The sequence below is a fragment of the Amphiura filiformis genome, chromosome 19 (genome assembly GCF_039555335.1).
Source record: "Amphiura filiformis chromosome 19, Afil_fr2py, whole genome shotgun sequence".
Taxonomy (NCBI): domain Eukaryota; kingdom Metazoa; phylum Echinodermata; class Ophiuroidea; order Amphilepidida; family Amphiuridae; genus Amphiura; species Amphiura filiformis.
The window spans coordinates 38520954-38545371 of NC_092646.1; the positions used below are offsets into that span (position 1 = coordinate 38520954).

General features: G+C 36.3%; 1 protein-coding gene across 1 annotated transcript; it reads left to right on the forward strand.

The window, feature by feature from the left end:
- The first annotated feature begins 6927 nt into the window (after window positions 1-6927).
- LOC140141263 (charged multivesicular body protein 1b-like) lies at window positions 6928-18448 on the forward strand. The gene is made up of 5 exons (XM_072163071.1): window positions 6928-7093; window positions 8709-8806; window positions 10077-10292; window positions 12411-12562; window positions 14747-18448. The coding sequence occupies exons 1-5, from the start codon at window positions 7075-7077 to the stop codon at window positions 14868-14870; spliced, it is 609 nt and encodes a 202-aa protein (XP_072019172.1). The 5' UTR covers window positions 6928-7074; the 3' UTR covers window positions 14871-18448.
- Window positions 18449-24418: the final 5970 nt, after the last annotated feature.

A 24418-nucleotide genomic window follows, 5' to 3' on the forward strand; every position in this document is an offset into this window, starting at 1 on the left:
GGCGCCTGCTCGGCCAATAAAGCATTTTCCCCAATAATAATTCATCAGGGTGACTTTTCGTAATCCTTGTTTATCATCATGATTGAAATAGAACACATTTCATGACGTGCATTTCTTATTTTACGCGAAGAATGTAAAAAGAACGCGTTCATAGCGCCGGCCGTTACAAGGGGCGCAACACTAAATAAGCGTCCCATAGGATAACGTGTGATTTTGGCCTACTTCGAGCGCCATTCCTGGCGTCCCTGCAATACTTGACAAAATAAATTTGGTATCAAATTAAAGCTCTGTTTCTATAGATTCCAAAACTTTTGTCGGCATATATCGATGACCGTTGACTTTTTCGCTATTTCGCGGTGCAAAAAATATGGCCTAAAAATATACTAAATTCACCACTCACATTTCAAAATCGGAAGTTGTCTTCATCCGCCGCAGAGAATTGCTTTTGAGATAAAATGTCCGGTTTTTTCTGCATGTTATCATTGAAGACACTTGTCGAATTCATATGAGCTGATATTGAGTGATTTAAAGTGAACATGTCGGTAGATATGGTCGCTACAATCTCATACTCACTATGGACTATATTAGCCGAATTTCGTTCTTACATAAAATGCGTAGTGATTTAGTGTTGCGCCCCTTATAAGGATTTAAAAGTTTTCAAAATCCACATTTGTCACTTATTAATTAAATTAGAGACAATTTGTAGCTCAACACCGAAAATTTCATGTCTCTGCGACATTTCGTTCAAGAGAAATGTTGTTTTAAAGATCAGTGCCGAAACGCAGAAAATCGCATATTTCGACTTTTCCTCCAATATGCGAGAGTTTGCACAAAACTCACTAAAACTAGTGACAGACAACAATTTAAGCACGTCTTTGAACCAAGTTTAAATTCTTTTCTAGATTATCTGTCTTGCCATTTTGTTTTGGAAAGCACTTGTTAATGAGTGTGAAGTAAAACACCCCCCCGTTTCAGTAGTAACAATTATGGTCTTTCTGCATAGGCCTACTGAATATGCAGCAAAACGGCTTCATGCAGATTAACAATGCCTATTAACTTTAAAACCCATTTTTGAGCCTTTTGAAGATTTTTGGATACAATTTCTAGACTTTGCAGGCGCCTGCTCGGCCAATAAAGCATTTTCCCCAATAATAATTCATCAGGGTGACTTTTCGTAATCCTTGTTTATCATCATGATTGAAATAGAACACATTTCATGACGCGCATTTCTTATTTTACGCGAAGAATGTAAAAAGAACGCGTTCATAGCGCCGGCCGTTACAAGGATTTAAAAGTTTTCAAAATCCACATTTGTCACTTATTAATTAAATTAGAGACAATTTGTAGCTCAACACCGAAAATTTCATGTCTCTGCGACATTTCGTTCAAGAGAAATGTTGTTTTAAAGATCAGTGCCGAAACGCAGAAAATCGCATATTTCGACTTTTCCTCCAATATGCGAGAGTTTGCACAAAACTCACTAAAACTAGTGACAGACAACAATTTAAGCACGTCTTTGAACCAAGTTTAAATTCTTTTCTAGATTATCTGTCTTGCCATTTTGTTTTGGAAAGCACTTGTTAATGAGTGTGAAGTAAAAACACCCCCCCCGTTTCAGTAGTAACAATTATGGTCTTTCTGCATAGGCCTACTGAATATGCAGCAAAACGGCTTCATGCAGATTAACAATGCCTATTAACTTTAAAACCCATTTTTGAGCCTTTTTGAAGATTTTTGGATACAATTTCTAGACTTTGCAGGCGCCTGCTCGGCCAATAAAGCATTTTCCCCAATAATAATTCATCAGGGTGACTTTTCGTAATCCTTGTTTATCATCATGATTGAAATAGAACACATTTCATGACGCGCATTTCTTATTTTACGCGAAGAATGTAAAAAGAACGCGTTCATAGCGCCGGCCGTTACAAGGATTTAAAAGTTTTCAAAATCCACATTTGTCACTTATTAATTAAATTAGAGACAATTTGTAGCTCAACACCGAAAATTTCATGTCTCTGCGACATTTCGTTCAAGAGAAATGTTGTTTTAAAGATCAGTGCCGAAACGCAGAAAATCGCATATTTCGACTTTTCCTCCAATATGCGAGAGTTTGCACAAAACTCACTAAAACTAGTGACCGACAACAATTTAAGCACGTCTTTGAACCAAGTTTAAATTCTTTTCTAGATTATCTGTCTTGCCATTTTGTTTTGGAAAGCACTTGTTAATGAGTGTGAAGTAAAACCCCCCCCCCCCCCGTTTCAGTAGTAACAATTATGGTCTTTCTGCATAGGCCTACTGAATATGCAGCAAAACGGCTTCATGCAGATTAACAATGCCTATTAACTTTAAAACCCATTTTTGAGCCTTTTGAAGATTTTTGGATACAATTTCTAGACTTTGCAGGCGCCTGCTCGGCCAATAAAGCATTTTCCCCAATAATAATTCATCAGGGTGACTTTTCGTAATCCTTGTTTATCATCATGATTGAAATAGAACACATTTCATGACGCGCATTTCTTATTTTACGCGAAGAATGTAAAAAGAACGCGTTCATAGCGCCGGCCGTTACAAGGATTTAAAAGTTTTTTCAAAATCCACATTTGTCACTTATTAATTAAATTAGAGACAATTTGTAGCTCAACACCGAAAATTTCATGTCTCTGCGACATTTCGTTCAAGAGAAATGTTGTTTTAAAGATCAGTGCCGAAACGCAGAAAATCGCATATTTCGACTTTTCCTCCAATATGCGAGAGTTTGCACAAAACTCACTAAAACTAGTGACAGACAACAATTTAAGCACGTCTTTGAACCAAGTTTAAATTCTTTTCTAGATTATCTGTCTTGCCATTTTGTTTTGGAAAGCACTTGTTAATGAGTGTGAAGTAAAAACCCCCCCCCCCCTGTTTCAGTAGTAACAATTATGGTCTTTCTGCATAGGCCTACTGAATATGCAGCAAAACGGCTTCATGCAGATTAACAATGTCTATTAACTTTAAAACCCATTTTTGAGCCTTTTTGAAGATTTTTGGATACAATTTCTAGACTTTGCAGGCGCCTGCTCGGCCAATAAAGCATTTTCCCCAATAATAATTCATCAGGGTGACTTTTCGTAATCCTTGTTTATCATCATGATTGAAATAGAACACATTTCATGACGCGCATTTCTTATTTTACGCGAAGAATGTAAAAGAACGCGTTCATAGCGCCGGCCGTTACAAGGATTTAAAAGTTTTCAAAATCCACATTTGTCACTTATTAATTAAATTAGAGACAATTTGTAGCTCAACACCGAAAATTTCATGTCTCTGCGACATTTCGTTCAAGAGAAATGTTGTTTTAAAGATCAGTGCCGAAACGCAGAAAATCGCATATTTCGACTTTTCCTCCAATATGCGAGAGTTTGCACAAAACTCACTAAAACTAGTGACAGACAACAATTTAAGCACGTCTTTGAACCAAGTTTAAATTCTTTTCTAGATTATCTGTCTTGCCATTTTGTTTTGGAAAGCACTTGTTAATGAGTGTGAAGTAAAAACACCCCCCCCCCCCTGTTTCAGTAGTAACAATTATGGTCTTTCTGCATAGGCCTACTGAATATGCAGCAAAACGGCTTCATGCAGATTAACAATGCCTATTAACTTTAAAACCCATTTTTGAGCCTTTTGAAGATTTTGGATACAATTTCTAGACTTTGCAGGCGCCTGCTCGGCCAATAAAGCATTTTCCCCAATAATAATTCATCAGGGTGACTTTTCGTAATCCTTGTTTATCATCATGATTGAAATAGAACACATTTCATGACGCGCATTTCTTATTTTACGCGAAGAATGTAAAAAGAACGCGTTCATAGCGCCGGCCGTTACAAGGGGGCGCAACACTAAATAAGCGTCCCATAGGATAACGTGTGATTTTGGCCTACTTCGAGCGCCATTCCTGGCGTCCCTGCAATACTTGACAAAATAAATTTGGTATCAAATTAAAGCTCTGTTTCTATAGATTCCAAAACTTTTGTCGGCATATATCGATGACCGTTGACTATTTTCGCTATTTCGCGGTGCAAAAAATATGGCCTAAAATATACTAAATTCACCACTCACATTTCAAAATCGGGAGTTGTCTTCATCCGCCGCAGAGAATTGCTTTTGAGATAAAATGTCCGGTTTTTTTCTGCATGTTATCATTGAAGACACTTGTCGAATTCATATGAGCTGATATTGAGTGATTTAAAGTGAACATGTCGGTAGATATGGTCGCTACAATCTCATACTCACTATGGACTATATTAGCCGAATTTCGTTCTTACATAAAATGCGTAGTGATTTAGTGTTGCGCCCCTTATAAGGATTTAAAAGTTTTCAAAATCCACATTTGTCACTTATTAATTAAATTAGAGACAATTTGTAGCTCAACACCGAAAATTTCATGTCTCTGCGACATTTCGTTCAAGAGAAATGTTGTTTTAAAGATCAGTGCCGAAACGCAGAAAATCGCATATTTCGACTTTTCCTCCAATATGCGAGTTTGCACAAAACTCACTAAAACTAGTGACAGACAACAATTTAAGCACGTCTTTGAACCAAGTTTAAATTCTTTTCTAGATTATCTGTCTTGCCATTTTGTTTTGGAAAGCACTTGTTAATGAGTGTGAAGTAAAAACCCCCCCCCCCCCCTGTTTCAGTAGTAACAATTATGGTCTTTCTGCATAGGCCTACTGAATATGCAGCAAAACGGCTTCATGCAGATTAACAATGCCTATTAACTTTAAAACCCATTTTTGAGCCTTTTGAAGATTTTTGGATACAATTTCTAGACTTTGCAGGCGCCTGCTCGGCCAATAAAGCATGTTTTCCAATAATAATTCATCAGGGTGACTTTTCGTAATCCTTGTTTATCATCATGATTGAAATAGAACACATTTCATGACGCGCATTTCTTATTTTACGCGAAGAATGTAAAAAGAACGCGTTCATAGCGCCGGCCGTTACAAGGATTTAAAAGTTTTCAAAATCCACATTTGTCACTTATTAATTAAATTAGAGACAATTTGTAGCTCAACACCGAAAATTTCATGTCTCTGCGACATTTCGTTCAAGAGAAATGTTGTTTTAAAGATCAGTGCCGAAACGCAGAAAATCGCATATTTCGACTTTTCCTCCAATATGCGAGAGTTTGCACAAAACTCACTAAAACTAGTGACAGACAACAATTTAAGCACGTCTTTGAACCAAGTTTAAATTCTTTTCTAGATTATCTGTCTTGCCATTTTGTTTTGGAAAGCACTTGTTAATGAGTGTGAAGTAAAAACACCCCCCCGTTTCAGTAGTAACAATTATGGTCTTTCTGCATAGGCCTACTGAATATGCAGCAAAACGGCTTCATGCAGATTAACAATGCCTATTAACTTTAAAACCCATTTTGAGCCTTTTTGAAGATTTTTGGATACAATTTCTAGACTTTGCAGGCGCCTGCTCGGCTAATAAAGCATTTTCCCCAATAATAATTCATCAGGGTGACTTTTCGTAATCCTTGTTTATCATCATGATTGAAATAGAACACATTTCATGACGCGCATTTCTTATTTTACGCGAAGAATGTAAAAAGAACGCGTTCATAGCGCCGGCCGTTACAAAAGGGGGCGCAACACTAAATAAGCGGCCCATAGGATAACGTGTGATTTTGGCCTACTTCGAGCGCCATTCCTGGCGTCCCTGCAATACTTGACAAAATAAATTTGGTATCAAATTAAAGCTCTGTTTCTATAGATTCCAAAACTTTTGTCGGCATATATCGATGACCGTTGACTTTTTTCGCTATTTCGCGGTGCAAAAATATGGCCTAAAAATATACTAAATTCACCACTCACATTTCAAAATCGGAAGTTGTCTTCATCCGCCGCAGAGAATTGCTTTTGAGATAAAATGTCCGGTTTTTTCTGCATGTTATCATTGAAGACACTTGTCGAATTCATATGAGCTGATATTGAGTGATTTAAAGTGAACATGTCGGTAGATATGGTCGCTACAATCTCATACTCACTATGGACTATATTAGCCGAATTTCGTTCTTACATAAAATGCGTAGTGATTTAGTGTTGCGCCCCTTAAACTACATCATTCGCCATTTTGTAAATATTAACGCATGATCGTTGCTTTGAAGTTTCCACCGGATAGTCTGTGGATAGCGCAAGAGCATGCTTTGACCATGCGCAAAAAAATGAATATCATGAAGATGTTTAAGATTGATTCTTAGATGTTTCAAAAATTACCGTCATATTGCATAGATTCATCAAAGAATGGTTTGAAGTACTAACCTTATTTAGTAATTTTAAAAATTCGGGAGAATTTTACAAAATCAATGTTTTTACCTGTCGGTATTACAACTCGTGAAACACATTAGTGATGTGCCTGGGTGACCTAATCTACTAACCTTTAACGTTTCCTCTATGAACTCTAACCCTCCTGCAATATGGCGCCTATTGTCTAGAGTTAAACTACATCATTCGGTGTGTTACGTAATAGCTACGATGCCTATCCCTTTATATCCCTGGAAAAACTTCTAGAATCGTTTGAGCCTTAGTTTGAGCCTGGTTTGAGCCGGGACGGTAGAAACACCGAGTGCATTAAAAGTAACGAACCCAATGTGGTGGTGTGGAATAACTCTGTCAATTCCGGAAAGAGGGCGATAGTCAATGACGTCATCATGCCTTGTGTGTTTTTACCTTGTGTAATAAGTATTCCTAAAACGATGCTTAGTTCTTTTAACCAGAGATTAATTTACACTTTATGCAAATAGTAATGTTACCTAAAACTAAAATACTAAGACAAAATTTGTAAAAAGAATCTGAATTTGCCTTGTTTTGTTTGTTTTCATTCATACGAAATGGAAAAGTGTTTCTAGAAATTGGGTGAATCAGGAACTAAAAATAAACATCAACAAGGATTGTGACTGTGTGTCAGCTGAGTTATGACTATTTGTTTGCAAAATTTTTATTTCGGAATTTTATAGGAAGGTGTAGTAAGTTGTCTTGATTTCAGTTTTTATAATCAACGAGAACATATCCAGCTAGCAAGATGACGTCTGCGATGGAAAGTATCCTTTTTACTGATAAGTTTTAGCACAGGAAAGTGGACTAAATATTAGAGAAAATTTTAAGCTTACTTCAGATTTTGTCACTACATCATTGTACATGTACACTTACATAATATAATGTACACGTAGTATCTGATCTGACCATGACTATAGAACTAACTACGTTTACTAAATTATAAAAAGCGGTAATATTATAAGGCCTAGATATTTCAGTCAAGTAATTTATTGGCCCTGCCCCTGGTGGAATGCCCGTGGTGGAATGCACCCATGCCAGCATCATCATATCATTCAATTCATGCCAGTGACAGTGTTCTTGTAGTATAGTGCATTATAACATGTATAACTAGCGTGTGCACAGCCTATGTAGTATGTAAGGTGTGCATATATGCATCCAATCAAGTATGCCGAGACAAGTGTTTTGACAGGGTCAAGAATTACTTGAGATATAAATACTGTATAGCATATACATAATTATTATGAATATTTTTTAAATTCATTCATTCCTGTTTTATCCATGTACCATGTAGTGACCTCCACTTGAGATGAGTCTGGTTTAAATATCCCTAGCTATTATGTAAAAAGAGACACATGTAGCAGCCGACAAGTGCATCCTTTTGATATGGATGTACACAAATTGCTGTGCTGCCTTGCCTTTTCAGTGAAAATCCAAGGCAATTATCAACTTGCCCTTAAAAAGTTGCTGTGCCCCTTCAGATCCTTTATTCGAGGGCTGATGCAGGTCGCGCGATCGTGTTATTCTATGAAAAGTACGCTGACACAGATGGTACATCCTCTCATGATCAAGAATTTGTTGTATTGACTATACTAGGCTTATTTCCATTGGGGTCCTTGAATTCTTGTTCATGAGACCTATTGCTTACACTGTGTAAAGTGCACTTCAAACTTTTGGTGGAACATCACAATCAAGGGTGAAATTAAGCGGGAGACGGGAGCCGTTTGGCCCCCAGAAACTCTGCAATGGCCCCTGGTTCCATCTTATTTGTAATAGGGGACATTTTTCTCACAAAATTTGCCCCCTGGATAGTGAACCAAAATATCAAATTTTAAAGTGCGTATAGTGCTTATTTAACCCATCCAGTATTATCAGCATATAGATCTTTATTTTTATTGGCCCCTTGGTAATTGGAAGTGGCCCTGGTTTCATCCAATCTTGGTGAACCAGGGGCCACTTTTTTCTGCCGGAGTGGCCCCTGGTTCAAGCTCTCTTATTTTCACCCTTGATCACAATCCTGACTACCCTTGACTATGTAGGCCTACTCTTGTAAGAGAGAAACATGCACACTGGACCCTACATCTCAGCAAAATTAGTCCGGACTTGAGCCGGACTCAAGTCTGGACTCAGGTCTTATTCTTATTCTTATTGGACTCGGACTCGGCACCCCCGGACTTGGACTCAAGTCCGGACTCGGACACAAAAGGACTCAGACTTTGCTCGGACTTGGATACAAATGGACTCGGCTTGGCTCGGACTCAGACAAGCTGGACTCGGGTACATGTCTGGCTAGTGCTACCCCTTGCTAGCCCAAGTTGTAAAATAGAAAAATACTTGCTTTCAGATGATATAAAGTTTTGATCCTTAATTAAGAAATCACAGAACATTTATTCCAGCTGAAATTTGCAGCTAAAGATCTCAACAGACTGTCAAAGAAATGTGAAAAAGATGAAAAAGCAGAGAAAGTAAAACTGAAAAAGGTGAGTATCAAAATCTTCAAAGCAAAATTAAACATATATGTCCTTGAATTGCAAAACAATGTTTATTGTTGTTTACAAAAATGTATGGTTGAGAAACAGAGTAAGGCCTAAAAAAGAAAATTGTTTGATTGGCGTAACATGGAAAAAAAATTAGGGTAGGTCGGTCTGACTCGGTCAGTTAAAAAAAAAAATTTACACACATTTTAAGCGGAAAATTGCGTATGATAAAGGCCTTGGAACTTTTTTGTTTCTTTTTTTTTAATTGAATTTTCTTTTTCGTTTTTTAAGAAAAAAAGTCCACGCCAATCAAACAATTTTCTTTTTTAGGCCTAATTATTATTCACTGAAAAGTGTCATTAAAATAAATGTTGGTATTTATACAGTGCCTTTCACATGTGCACATGTATCAAAGCCCTTTACATTTATTCCGCTGCCGTAAGAATATGTCAGCTATCAATGTCATGTACATTGTAGGATAAAAGTTAAAGTTATACTATAATACAACAAATCGTATGCTGTTCAATTATTATTATGAGGGCGCACCACCAAATCACTCCACGATTTATGTACCAGTGAAATTCAGCTAAAATAGTCCACTGCTTATTTGAGCTTGTTGCGGCTTTATTTTCTAAAGATATTGTCAAAAATCACACATTTTCAGCTCCCGACAAGTGTCTACATGAAGGAATCTGAAAAAAATTCCAATATTTTATTTCAGAGGTGAAGTTTTGGCGCGAATTTGAACAATGTCCGGTTTCAAAAATTGAGTGATTTTTTAGGGTTAAATTTACACCTTTTTTCTTTGTCAAAATAGAAAAAAAAGTAGATGGTCACCAATATATTCTGTTAAAAGATAATATTCTACATGTGATAAGCTTTAATTTGATACCAAACTTTTTATTTATAGTACGTTTTTGCAGTGACAAAACGCCATCCAAACGTGCATATTTTCCTGTGTATTTCAATGGCGCAATCAATGGTGGTGCGCTCTCTTATACCGTAATGATTAGCCTACATGGCGCACTTTAGCTCCTTTTGCTCGGGTAAATTTCATGTGCAGATAGAGAGATCCCTCTTCTGAAATCCCAACAAGAAGGTTCCGTGCTCTTATTTGCTGGTGCGAATTTTACGGGAGGGCACTTTTAGGTTATGCCTAAAATTCCACTTATGTCAAGGGACCGGAGCTCATAGCACCATTAGGCGAACCTTTACGGTGTAATAGTTGCGGAAATAATTTCCATTCATGCACTTTTCTCTTTTCCATCAATAGGCCATAACGAAAGGCAACATGGAGGGTGCTAGAATCCACGCAGAAAATGCCATCAGACAGAAAAATCAAGCTTTAAACTTTCTTAAAATGAGTTCCAGAGTAGACGCAGTTGCATCTAGGGTCCAGTCAGCGGTCACCATGAAGAAAGTGACGCAATCTATGGCAGGTGTTGTCAAGTCTTTAGACAGTGCCTTGAAAAGCATGAACCTGGAAAAGGTGAGAAAATGAGAATTATTTGAAATCCATACGCCCCCATACCACGGGGGGCCACTCATGTATAAACTTCATTAAAGGTTGTAAGCATCCGTGTGAAAGAAAAACACGGATTTAGGGTTATTGTGAAAAGCAAAAGCGAGGATCTGGGCGTGGGCGGATCCGCGATTAGGGTATCAAAACACTCATTTTACTACAAGAAGGGGTGTTTTTTTAAGGACAATTCTTGCTTAGGGTAGTTTTGGCAAAATTAACCAATTAACGCCCATAGTGGTGACATATTTATCAAGTTTTTGGGCACAAAAAAGTGGTTTGCAAGAGATTTTACAAACCGAATTTTTAAAAATTTGGCGCCAACTTCAACAGTCAGTTTAATTTTAAGTTTACCGTTATTACTGTCAATGAATGACATTCATACCGACGCATGCAATGTCTATATGCTTGTTTAGGGGCACATTTCAAACCAAATCCTCACTTAGGATGTGTTTACAATGTCTTTTCTTGTTTAGGGGTAAATTTCAAACCCATTCCTCGCTTAGGGTGTTTTTATTTTCAGTAAAATCCTTGTTTAGGGTTAGTTTGACAAATTTTCGACATCCTAGCTTAGGGTCAGTTCACACGGATGCGTACAATTTTATACACGAGTGTTCCCCTGGGCCCCATACATCTCTTACAATATACATACATGTATATAAGGCTAAAAAATGTTTTGGAGGCAATTTTACCGCATTGTATTTGAGAAATCCAGAAAAAATGGTATTTTCAAACTCAAAAATGAATGACAAAATTGTTTTAACACTCAAATTTTTTTATGTACCGTGTTTGTTCAATTAACCGCCCAGGGTACTTAAGAAAGTCATTTTGGGTGGGCGTTTATTTTTTACATTGTTAAATAGTCATCAATCACCATCGGAGAGTATTTGGTTATTCACCGTTAGTGTGCCCTCAAAAAAATGGTGTCCAAATATGTCCAAGTCTGTTTACCAATGGCATCAAATGGAGAATGTCCGCAAATAAAATACGATTTTGAAGTCAGAATTACTTCAAACTTGGTGTTTTAAAGGCATTTGCAGGTGGTTATATTTTTAATATCTATACATCTGTCCAAAATGAAATAGCATCATAATTTAATTTTAGCGTTTGGTGGGCGCTTATAGGGGCAGTTAATGGAACGAATACGGTACATGTACATTACAAGCAAGCTATGGAAGTCATTCATAATTATCCTAAAACTTATAATTCTCATAACTCTGCACTGATTTGCAGGGCCTCAGATTCAACGAGAATCACTGAATCGATTCTCGTAATGATCTCGTAACATTTGTTGCGAGAATCAATTTCTTTCATTGAATCATGCAGTAAGTGAAGTGACTTGGATGGCTTTTGATTCTTGCAAACTGGCACGAAATCTAGGCCCTGGATTTGTGATTGGAAGGGGGTATTCAAGTTTGGTTTGGGTAGCGGTGTGCCACAGAGAATTTGAAAGTGGACCATCACTATACCAATTTTTAAAGAAATTTGGACCCATCGATCAAAATGTTTGGCCAAGTTTTTACAATTTTGTCCTCAAGTTTTGAGGAAATTGACAAAAATTTTGGCTTCATTGAGGTAAAAATTAGGCTATTTAAAGGTAGGTGATCAGATTTGTTTGTATTTTGTTTTGTACCTCACATTGAGGCCTGTACCAAAATAATCCAGTTCCCAAGTTTTAAGGTAAATTGCACTAGCCGTTTTGATGTTAGAAGTAAAATCGTATTTCGCAACGGCCCATAGATCGGTATGTGTGGTATACCTCATTTGGGGATAAACAAAATGTATTTTAGGCCTAAAATTTCACCGGGATTATGAGAAAAATATGAGCTTTCTTCTGATGCCAAAATCTCCATTTAGATTGGAAAAAGTTTGGGGATGATACTGCATGTTGATCAGGTCACCCATCGTTAAAAAAAACCCGGAGCCATCCATAATTCCATATACCAAAATTGGCCTAGAAATTGATCATTTGTACTGAGTACCACCCCCTTCCTGACTTTAAAAACCTTTTGGGTTTTTAGGAAACCTACAGGAAACAAAATTTTGTTAACCATATAAAGGTGTATTTTGACATTTATTTGTATGCAGGTTTCAGGGTTAATGGATAAATTTGAGAGACAGTTTGAAGACTTAGATGTGCAATCAGCTAGTATGGATCAAGCTATGAGTAACACAACAACTCTATCAACACCACAGAATGATGTAGATGGTCTTATGCATGAAGTAGCAGATGAAGCAGGGTAAGAACCAAATACATCTCATTCCCAAATGTAGAGTTCAATGACGACCTACATTCAACTGGAATCCCTCAAGTTGACCTCACACTGTTGAATATGAGTTTTTGTACCTAATATGTGTGTACGAGAGGGCACAACACTAATTCAATATCCCATAGAAATATCTGATTTCGGCTTCATTTCTGGGTTCCCTGCCATATGTTGTATAATCAATTTGGTATCAAATTAAAGCTGTTTCTGTAGATTCCAAAACTTTGATGCATTGACATTACTGCCATATCAGGGTGAAAAATGGTATAATGCCCATGTCATACTTTCATGCCGCTGCGGCAGGCGGCATGACGTATCAGCCAATGACAAGCTTTGATCGTGTCCGTTTGACTGCAATGCTCGTGCGTCATGCCGCTCAGCAGCAAGCAGCATGAAAGTATGAAAACCAGCATAATAAGACCTTGTCCTAAAAAAATAATATGTCCTATACATCAGTTCTTTAGGGGACTGTGCAGAAATGCATTTAAAATGTTGTACGTTTTTATTATTCATGCAAGTTACGTAAAAGTTTACGTTTTTAAAAAGGAAATTAACCATGTAATCTGAACTCTAAGAAACACATATTTGGGGGTAAAAACAACAATTTTTGGCAAAAATCACCAAAAACACACAGTCAAATTTTGGAGTTTCCCTTTTTTATTTACTGTGTGTTCCAAATAAATTGAGACAAAAAAATGCATTTTTTATGATTTTCTCTAAAAAGTGTTGTTTTTACACCAAATAATTGTTAAAATTTAGATTCTGTGGCTATTTCCTTTCCAAAATGTATACTTTAATATATTGTATGATTAATAAAAAATATACAGCACTTTTAATTAATGCATATCATAGAGTGCACAGACCCTTTAAGGGTGTGTTCTCACTAAGCTTGTTTGGTACCACTGGCCGTGAACTTGCTCCTACACCGAGTCCACTCCCAGGCCTAGTGAGAAGAGAATGTGAAATGAGTGGTTTCAATTTGACATCCAGGATGTATCATGAAGACTACATCATTGAGGTAGTCTTGGACCTAGGACATGGTACTAAATTGCTTAGTGAGAACACACTTTCACATCATATGTGGACTCGGTCTGCTTACACCGGAAATACATTTAGCTGTTATGTTACGACTTTTTAACCTTTGTTATTTACTAGCGCTAGTTGAGTTATTTACTACCGCTAGTTGAGTAAACGGGAGCGATTTACTAAAACGGGAAGAATCGCTGAACAGATTAGGCCTACATGATGATAGAGACTATATATAGGCCTAGGGCCTAAATGGTCTTTAATACCATGCCGAATTGCTATTTTATTACGTAAATACCCTAAAACCATAACCCCGTATACCACCCTATACCCTATAAGATCAATGTAGGCCTATCGTCCTTTCTTTATAATCTTTTTAGCTCGCTCGCTTTCTTTCCTTTCTTTTTTCGTCTTTCTTTCTTTCTTTATTATTTTTGCTTCCTTCCTTCCTCCTGTACCCTTATTATATTTATAGTCTTCGTAGGCCTTATCCCGTTATCCCATCCCATAAACCTTTACGATATTTTATAGTCTTCGTAGGCCTAATCCCGTTATCCCAGCCTGTATACCATAAACCGTTCGCAAGTTGGCTATGTATACCGGTGCGTGCAAGTCAAGTGACGCGCGTCGTGTACGCCGACGCGCCAATATGCTAGACATGTGGACGCGTTGGTTGGCATAGGTCGTAAACAAATAACCGCTATATATTTGCCCGAAAAACTCACTTTTTTACTGATTTTGAGGCCAATTCTTGACCGTTTTCAACCAAATTAATAACAGGACATTCCCATATATTCCTTGATCTTCCGTATGAATTTGGCGACATTTGGATTGAAACTGACGGAGCCTTTTAACTTACATGCATAGTCACATAGATAGTCACAACATTCCCCTATTTATAGTAAGATACTGATCTATATCACACGCAATTCATGAAATGGACTCAGTCAACAGTCTGAAAACATCGATTTAAACATTACTTAGTCCACTTGCATTGTGGACTCAGACCTAGGTATGAGACCACATATTATAGAAGCTTCTTAAGTGAAAACACACCCTTAGACACAACGAAACATCTGTCAAGCATCCCATAAGATTGTTCTCAATTTTCTTTCTTTTCTATATTCGCAGGTTGGAGTTAAATATGGAGTTACCGCAAGGTGGAACAGCATCACTCGGTCAGTCCACAGCAACTGCAGAACAAGATGAACTGTCACAAAGATTGGCCAAACTTAGGTCAACTGATGCCACATAACAATTTTAAAAATAACCATTCTCAAAATTAATGGGATGTTGAACATATGGATCAATCAACCAAGTAGAAAAACACTTCTGAACTGGATGTGCTTTTCATCAAAACTAGTGCTGCAAAGTTTTGAAAGAATAAAAAATACATTTGGTAAAATCAGATGCGTATGTTCAGCACCTCTTGAATATTTTCAGTTAAAAAAGGGAAATGTACTTTTCTTAATTATGAAATGTCAGTGTATGTGTTTCTAGATATTGTTTTCTTTGTATGTACATGTATGGAAGAATATTTGTGACACAATCTGGTCCATGGGGGCCAAAGGCGGCAAATTTGAAACTGAGATAAAGGTAAAAATATGGAGTAAAAAAACAATAAAATACATAAGAAAATAGACATAAAAAACTTCATAACTTTAGAACCAAGTATGCTAGACCTTTGGTGTTTTCAGTAAATGATGGCCTATTGTATGTATAATGTAAATATTACAGTAACTCAATTTTCAAAAATGCCTCCTTTGGCCCCCATGGACCAGATCGTGTCACATTTTACATCTCATGTACATGAGAGTTGAATCTTCAAAATGGTCAAGTCATTACATGATGTTTTGTGGGAATACAAGTTTATGTTTGATATCAATTTTATTTCTGTACATATCAAAAGGATTACTTCAAGAAGAAAAGGACCTTAATACCATTTTTCACCCTGATGCGGCAGTGATGTCAACGTGTTGAAGCAGCTGTTTCGCTTGCGCATCTATGCAGCATCTAAAAGCGTGTGCGTGTACACTAGCACTTTGAGCGAACTCTAGCAATTTGAAGCTGCGCCCAATGAAATGCGCACTGATGTCACCGCCACATCAGGATGAGAAATGGTATAGACGAATCTCATTTCACGCATTCCTACACCTCACTGGCAGCCATAACTGGGTCCCTGTTGGCTACAATGCACCCAAAATGTGAAATGATTCGGCCTTGGCGGGAATTTTAAACTGCATTCCATCACCCGTTTTACACCTGGGGCGAAAACACACATAGACAAAAGAATGATGAAAGTTTACAACACAATAGAATTCCCTTCGACAAAACACAAAGCTTCTACATGGTCTATTGCCTTTTATGTGCGGTACAAAGAAAATAAAGTCATGCACCATATCAAACACTACTTCAAAAAATGAATGTCTAGTACTTGTGAACAAAAGAACTATGTATGAATAGATGCGACGGGATTACCTGGAATTATCTTTATTGTATAATATATTATTCTATTAACCCTCCTCGTCCTTGCATCTTCTCTAGGCGTTAGGCGGCTTTTATTCGCACAACTGGGCGGGCAAAACATCAGTTTGGTGCAGCGGGGACCCAGTAATGGCCGACCAAATCCTGACCATGACTTGGCTCGTGAGATTCGTGTATAGTCCAAATGAGGTTGTTGGGGAACAGATCAAGCAACACAAGGAAAATGTCGTGAAAAATCCATTGAAATTGTTTGCATCATGTTTTAAGAATGGTTGATCCCATGGGCACTACTGTCTTTCTTACAGTGCCACCGATTGGTTAATTAAATGATATAGTCAATCGAGAAACCAATCATAATTGAGCTTTTACTTTTAGATCTCTCAGCAATGTTAAGCTTAATCTCTGTCAGTCCCATTGTCTCTTCTTTCTATATCTCTGATTGGCTGAATAAACAATCATATCCTCTTTTTAACCAATCAGAATAGTCCTTTGAGGTAAACCAGCCAGCCAGTAATGCCCATGAAGGTAATTTGTTGTAAATTGATATAAATGTTATAAAAATGGGCTATTCTAGTTGAAATCCATACACCCCTTATGGAAGACATATCCTTAATCTCCCACACAAGGTGTGTATATTTCAAATGGAGTTACTCAATCAGGTAACCCCATTTAAATTCACACTCCTTGTGTGGGAGATTAAGATATGTCTTGCTTATAAGGGGAATATGAATTTTCAACCGGAAATTTCTCGGAAACCTATTTTGTCCTTCACATGCCACTATGTGTTGTGACCGACAAATTTAGTTAATTTGTTATTTTATTTCTATAAAATATGTTTATAAATTATGTTAGTTTGTTTCTATAAAATATTCATAGAGAGAAATTAGATTGAAACAGTTCTCTCTCTTTGTATTGTATATTGTAATGTTTTTTTAAATTAAATTATGCCATATGTAATAATCATGAAGGTAAACAAATGTAACATGTCATTCGGGGTAACAGTAAGTCAACCAAAAATGATATATAAATAGAATGATAATTTTTAAAGGGGCTCTGTGAAATTTCATAAAACTTAGACCCTCAATGTTGGTCAAAGAAATTATGTTGTAGAGCATTGAAACTACATGGACAAAACCACCTCCTTGTACAATGTAATCTCAGAATTCGCTCAATGTGACTTAACCCTCTTTTAGTTCCAAGATCTTCAATAGTAATTTTATTTTCAACAAACTTTTCTATTAAAGGTCTTTGACCTGATCGACAGCCTCATCCCCCATTTCTCTTCATCAAAACTGAGATTTTGGTGTCGGAAGAAAGCCCATAATTATTTTTCTCATTTATTCTAGTGAAATTTAACGCTCGAGGTGTTTTTCCTTTAAATGGTGTGAACAAAAACATAGTGATTTGTGGTTTTCACACTGGAAGTTTTTGCTTGTCATATCAAAACCACTGGAGCAATACAACTCAAAATTTGGAAACACATTGTTTTAATGGTATGACTAAATCTAAGATAAAAACAGAAAATGAGAAATCGGACCATGCCTTTTTAAATACCTCAAATAAATTTGATTGCACAAGATGTACAAAGAAGCAATTTTAATCGGTTGAAATTCCTTTTGGGTGTTTTACTGTAATGTTTTGTTGCATGATTGTGTCAGTCAGTGCCAGTGTAGTTTTCTACAAACTTTTGAGGATTTAGTACAAGCATATCCAATCTCCAGTAGCTGCCAGGTGTCATGTGTGCACAATATAGAATACATTTCTGTAAGGCAGCTATTGCAGATAGGGCCTGCTTCCAGTAAACCCTCAATTTGTTCTCAAAGGTCAAAGTTTATAGAGTCAGAAAATGAGTACAGGTTAACGAAAAAAGGTTGTGAATGAGTAAGAAGGTCTCTATATGAGGGAAAATTCCATTTTGAGGGGTCAGAGCCAAAAGGCCCTAAGTGCATTTTTGGACAAAAAGAGATTTTGGTACAAAAACGCCTGTATCATTACATATCGTTTTTGTACTTAGGGCTTTTTGGCTCTGATCCCTCGATTTGTTTATTTAAATGTCTGAAATGATTTTTTTCTTCTCCTCTTCTCTGGTTTGACATTAGTCAAAATATCCATATGTATGGTAAATTATATTTTGGGAGAATAATTGTTTCAATTTTTTATCAATAACAATTGAAAGTTATTGAAGAGAGCACATACTTGAAATTGAAAATATTCATAATAATTATGTGTTCGTTTTATGCCCGAGGTTTTATGCTTCTGTTTTGCTGGACCTATGTTTGTTAAAGTTTAACATAGCTTCGTAATATGATATGTACCATAATTATTATTATTAAAAAATACCTGTATCTATTATAATATTGTACTCAATTTATTGTGTTGATCCGAGTATGAATAATACCCCCATTTCCAGTTATTTGTTTTGAACTCTAGGGCCAAAGGGGGTCATTTATCGCAACTCAACCAAATTTCAGAAAAGGTTGGCTGGACACCCTCTCAGATTTTGTTTAAAATAATTATACCATGGTCCTTAAGGGATCTAGAATGAGCGTTTATGGCGTTTCGACAGTATTTTTGTGGGACATGAGAGCACCTCAGACGTATCGAATTGCATTCTGAATACGAAGCATGTCTTTCTGATATCAAATAATTTTCATTTTTGAAATTCACGATATAATACAAATTTTATGACAAATGATTAAAATTTGATTTTTTTCACATTTTTGATATATAACAGTCCTCGAAGTATATTTTATAAATCTAATGATATATTCTTAAAGTGTATGTAGCTGGGAGGAAAAGCCGACGATCAATTGAAAATTTTGACCTTTCATATTGAAGATATGGATTTTAACCCCAAAAGACCTAATTTTTTTTGTGTTTTGGGGAAAAAATCCATATCTTCAATACGAAAGGTCAAAATTTTCAATTGATCGTCGGCTTTTCATCCACCTACATACACTTTAAGTATAAATCATCAGATTGATAAATTTTGCTTCGAGTACTGTTAAATATCGAAAATATCAATTTTTAATCATTTGCCATAAAATGTGTATTACATTGAGAATTTCAAAAATCTAAATTATTTGATATCAGAAGGACATTCTTCGTATTCAGAATGCAATTCCATATGTCTGATGTGCTCTAATGTCCCACAATAAATACTGTCCAAACGTTCATACCCCACCCCTTAAATGAACATATTTTAAACGGTAGGTCCATGTCGGCCTATTGAAAATTGGTTCAGACACCGCCCCTAGTACTTTTTTTTTTGTTCGCGCAGGTAGCGACGTTAATTTTTTTATCATGAGTATGCATTTGAATAGCTTTGAATGGATCTGTGTAGCAGTCTGGAATGGAGCTTCTTATTTACCAACACTGTCGTTTTTACGTGAAAAATACCTATAATCATGATAATGGCAATTTTATTGCGGCTTATTCATCACTTTTTTGAGCTATTTCCTACCAATTTATAGTACCAGTTCGCTGGGATCACCGAGTGTCTTTGCCTAAATGTTAAAATCCAGCATAAGCTTAATAATTCCCATTGTGTCATCTTACTATGTTCAATTTTGCTTTTCTTTGGTATTATGTATTTATCTCTTGACATGTAAAACTTGTTAAAATCTGATTATTATGCATTATACCAGGGTCACATGGGAGACTATAGTTTTTGCAAATGGAATGAAATACCCTGGATAAAGATTGGTATCTTATCCATGTCTATGGAGCTCTATAGGCCGATTGTATAAACTAGACTCATAAGGGGTGGTGCAATAAGGGTGGTGAAAAGATTTTTTTGGCAGGCCAAAAGGGGGTGGGCAAGCATTTTTGGCAGGTCGAAAGGGGGAGGGACAAGCGATTTTTGGTAGGTCGAAAGGTGGGGGGGGCGATTTTTGGCACATGTTTTGGGTACCATTTCTATATTACGTCCTAAAAAGTGTTGGAAAACGTTAAGAACACGCTCAAATATAAAAAATTGTCCAGTTCTTGCATGTCTTGCAAAATCTTGCATGTGTAAAGGGGGGGGGCTAGGATGTACCTCATTTCCTATCATATATGCTGAACCGCTTGTCTTGAGTTACTGAAAATTCAGTGTAGTAATTGGATCCCTTGCCCCAATAATATACATAACTTTTGTTACCAGTGTGTTATTAGTTTTTGAGAAAAATGCAAAAATAGTCACAAATTTACCACAGGGGTGTAGTACCCCCTTAAAGCTGTTTTACAATAGTAGGCATAGGCCATGTGTTCACCATTTATTCACCATGTGAGCTTACTGGCAGCGGGCCATGTATTAATTATGGATAATTAGTTCCACATCTTAATGTTCTTTTTTTACCAGATAGGCCCTATATAGTAATAATTAAAATTGAGTTTAAAAAAATCTATAAAAATAATATTCGGCATTCGTTTTGAAAATTCCAAGGGCTTTGAGACTAGACAGGCCTATAGCATTATTTCTTTTCTCTGAAATCAAGCCCATAATTATGACATGAAAAACCCATTAGTTATGGTGTAGGCTTATTTCAAATGTATTATTATGCTTCATAATTCTTTCCTTTAATAGTCACTCATTTGTCATATTCTTGATTCGCTTGGAGGATCATTCTTGGTAATAATTATTAGGCTTACTTATAAATTGCTTTTAGAAGTTTCAGATATATATAAGGCCAAAAAAAATACATGTTTGGCGTCCAGGTTTTTGAAAAATAAGGAAGGAGGAGGTTTTTTTTTGTGTGTATTTTTTTTTTAAATGGTGGAAAACCCCTATTTGGTCCGCTTTTGCATATACAGTAAGCCAAAAAATTAAGGTACCAGTTGTGTTCACCCCTGTATATCCTAAATAAAGACAAGTATATCAAAACTAAAACAAGCAGCTGTACTCTTTAGCTCTGATTTAAGACCTTATTTGTTGAAATTGGTCAAAAACCTAATGAAGAAACGAAATCAAAACTTGCACTTTTTGTTCTAATCAATGAGAGTACGGCGCTAGTTTTAACGTGCTAATCAATGGAAGCACGGCGCTAGTTCTCTGTTCGCGAACTTTGTGTACAAATCAGTAGGGCATGCAATGGAGCAAACTGCAACTTTTAAATTGTCATCTTCCTTGGGTATTTTGGATCGTTGTGTTTTCATTTCTAGAACAATTTCAACAAATGAGGTCTTAAATTCGAGCTAAAAGATGCAGCTATTGGCTGCTGGTTCCAATTATGACATATCTGTCTTTGTTTAGGATATACAGGGGTGAACATAACTGGTACCTTAATTTTTTGGCTTACTGTACAATGATACCTGGGGGAAAAAGGAGGACGCCTGTTTTATTTTGTTTTTTCTTGTAGGTTATGCCCATCACAAAAACTTTCCTGAAGTGCTTCTGACACCATGTATATACATTTGTAAGGCTATAGAACTTCTCAAACATCTTATCAAAAAGTTTTTAGAAAATAAAAATTAAATTTAAGAAAAGAAAAGGAAAGTTGGAGGTGACGCTAAACATGTTTATTTTTTTTACTCGGCCTATAAAAGCATGTTTTATAACACCTTGGATCGGTACAATACCCGGGGTGCAATATGAAAAATGAATAATGAAAGCGACCTCGTATTTAATATTAGTATTATTATTATTTCGATATCGGAAACTATTATAAATAATCCATTTTCATAGCTATATATAATAGCATTTAAAATATAAGCATGTTGAGTGCCTTTTTGCTATAGTACAAAGATCTGCATCCTCAATTGTTTGTATTAAACCTATGATACCGAGGACCCGCAACTCAGAGAGCCCTGTCTGATTTATTTATAGGGGTGCTCGGTTACATATAAACCAGTCAAATTAAGAAGAAAAAAAATACCATTCATTTCAGAAAAGCATATTAACTAACACATCAAAAGTCCCCGAGAATCCAAGTAGTGGATGGAACAGTGCCTAATTTGTGCATAAATCCAAAATGACCGCATATGCGGTTATGAAATTTCAAAGTTTGTCAAATCTTTTTATTAACCATATCAATGTATTTCTCGTCATAGGATTTAGAAAAAGCACAGTTTGACCTATCTCCGATGTACAGTTCTTGATTTATCATGAGGGGGAAAGGTCAAATGTCAAAATTTGGATTCCACACTTGAAAAATTCTCTGATTTTAATAAGTGGTCTCAGATTGCTCCTCTTGCAGACACATTTAAAAAAAAATAGTTTGCCATGGTTTGTTACATTGGTAATATGGCCAAAAAGATCAAAATCCGTTGAGCCCTGTTGACCTATACGTACCTATTTTATGATGTTACCATTGTAACAAAACATCCAAAACAATGCAACTGTTCTCATTTTAATTCATTTTTGTCAAAGGAACAATTTGGGAACGATAGTTGCAGTATTGTGCTATTCTGTGATATTTATACTTTTATAACATTAGCACTACCATGCAATTGTCAAATTTTAAGTAAAAATAGCGCTAAAGTTGCATGAAAATAATTGCAGTGGAACACGTGGAAATGATACATTAGTAAATTAGCATTTCATTTGCTATTCAGCGATTTCGTGGTAGTTGTTAGATATCACAGCGCCTTGTACCAAGATGAGTTTGAGAATCAATTGTGATTCAAGCAAAGTGCAACGAAACTGCACCATATCAGTTCGGGGGCACTCATAATTCGCGGACGTCTCTGATATCAAATACTCTTGAAGCGTCATGTCACATAACAGTATCCGCATATTTCAGAGACGTTTCATATATCACATAAGCTCACATACTCCCTAGTTTCAAAACCCAGTCGCAAACGATATTAGTAATTTTGGTGAACGTGCCGGTGCAGTGGGAATAATTTTGTTAGTAGGCCTTATCAGGGTTGTAGCTAGCCCAAGTTGAGTGCCTGCTAATTTTACTATCCAATTCATGAATTTGAGCGCATGCTCGGGGACTCTTGGGTTTTTTTTACTTCAAAACATTTGATTTTGGCCATTGCAATCTTACTGTGTTCTGGGACCATTTGTCAGAATTTGCACAGATAGGTATAATTTTTGCACAGGTAGATATTTGCTAAACATAGGAAAGCTTATTCTAATACACTCAGCTTCGTTCCGATGTGCTGCATCGAGTGCCCAGCTGTCAAAAAAGCTCGACGTAGGCCTATGTGATATCACAGACTCCCCGTATGTGAAATCACTGACCCGTCTTTGAAATCAGAGACGTCCGTGAATTACTAGTGCCCCCGAACTGATATTGATAATACATCCCCCACATCCCATTATTCCCATAGGCTTACGTGTGGACAAACTTAAACGATGTATTGTTGGCCGAAGCAACCAAAAAAAAAATCGATTTTCATTATCTAAATCAATATATTATTGAAAATAACACTTTATTGTTTTGCAAAAGTTCATTCTACAAATCATATACTTTGAAAACTTGCTTGATTTATTATTGTTAATGAATTATGTACGTTTTACAAGTATTGTTGTTTTAGCCCTCTTTACAATATAACTCAAGAACCACAGGACCTACAAAAGTATATCTGTGATATCTGAATTCTTCTGCACACTCGCTATGAAATGATCAATCCAATTTTTGTCAAAGCTCACTACCATTCGCAAGATGCTGTGAACTACCAAATCGCAACAGTTTAAAATAGTTGCTAACATTAATTTTGACCATTTGACTTAAAACTGGCGCCACATTTTTGATTTAAATTCCTTTTCATTCATCATGTTCATATTTTCACCAAATAGGCTATAGAAAAATGGTCTTTCAGAATATGCCACAAAACTTAGAAACAAACTTTTCTATTTTGAGAGGTTAACATTTGAAATTGGGTAAAGTTGTTTTTGGAACTTAAGAAATCGGATAGCAACGTTTGCACAATATTTTTTGTGGAACCTGAGCTGAGAGCACATCAGACTCACCAAATTACATTCTGAACACGAGGAATGTCCTTCTGATATCAAATAATTATGATTTTTTTTTTAAATTCGCGATATAATCCTCACCTTTTATTGCCCAAACCAGAGAAAATTATGATTTCTTCTCATTTTCTCTGCCCAAACCATGCCCAAGCAAAGAAAGCTGAATGGAGATTAATTATCACTGATTATGGGAAATCGGATTATATGTTCGAGTGATATTATCTTTTCATCTGATTTATACACAAATGCACCGCCCAGACAGACTCAGTACATAGCTGACACATGGAGCGTGTTTGAGCCAGATTATCCGGTATTTAGCGTATATCAGCGTATATATACCTAAGTATACTGCGAAATCAATTAATCATGGTAATTGTTATTGCAGTAGAATCTTTCCGTATACAACCATGCCACTA

What these genes read in the sequence shown, in the direction of transcription:
- LOC140141263 (XM_072163071.1), top strand. An exon ending in AAAGCATGAACCTGGAAAAG is followed by an intron (nt 10,293 to 12,410) that starts GTGAGAAAATGA and finishes ATTTGTATGCAG; the next exon opens with GTTTCAGGGTTAATGGATAA. An exon ending in GAAGTAGCAGATGAAGCAGG is followed by an intron (nt 12,563 to 14,746) that starts GTAAGAACCAAA and finishes CTATATTCGCAG; the next exon opens with GTTGGAGTTAAATATGGAGT.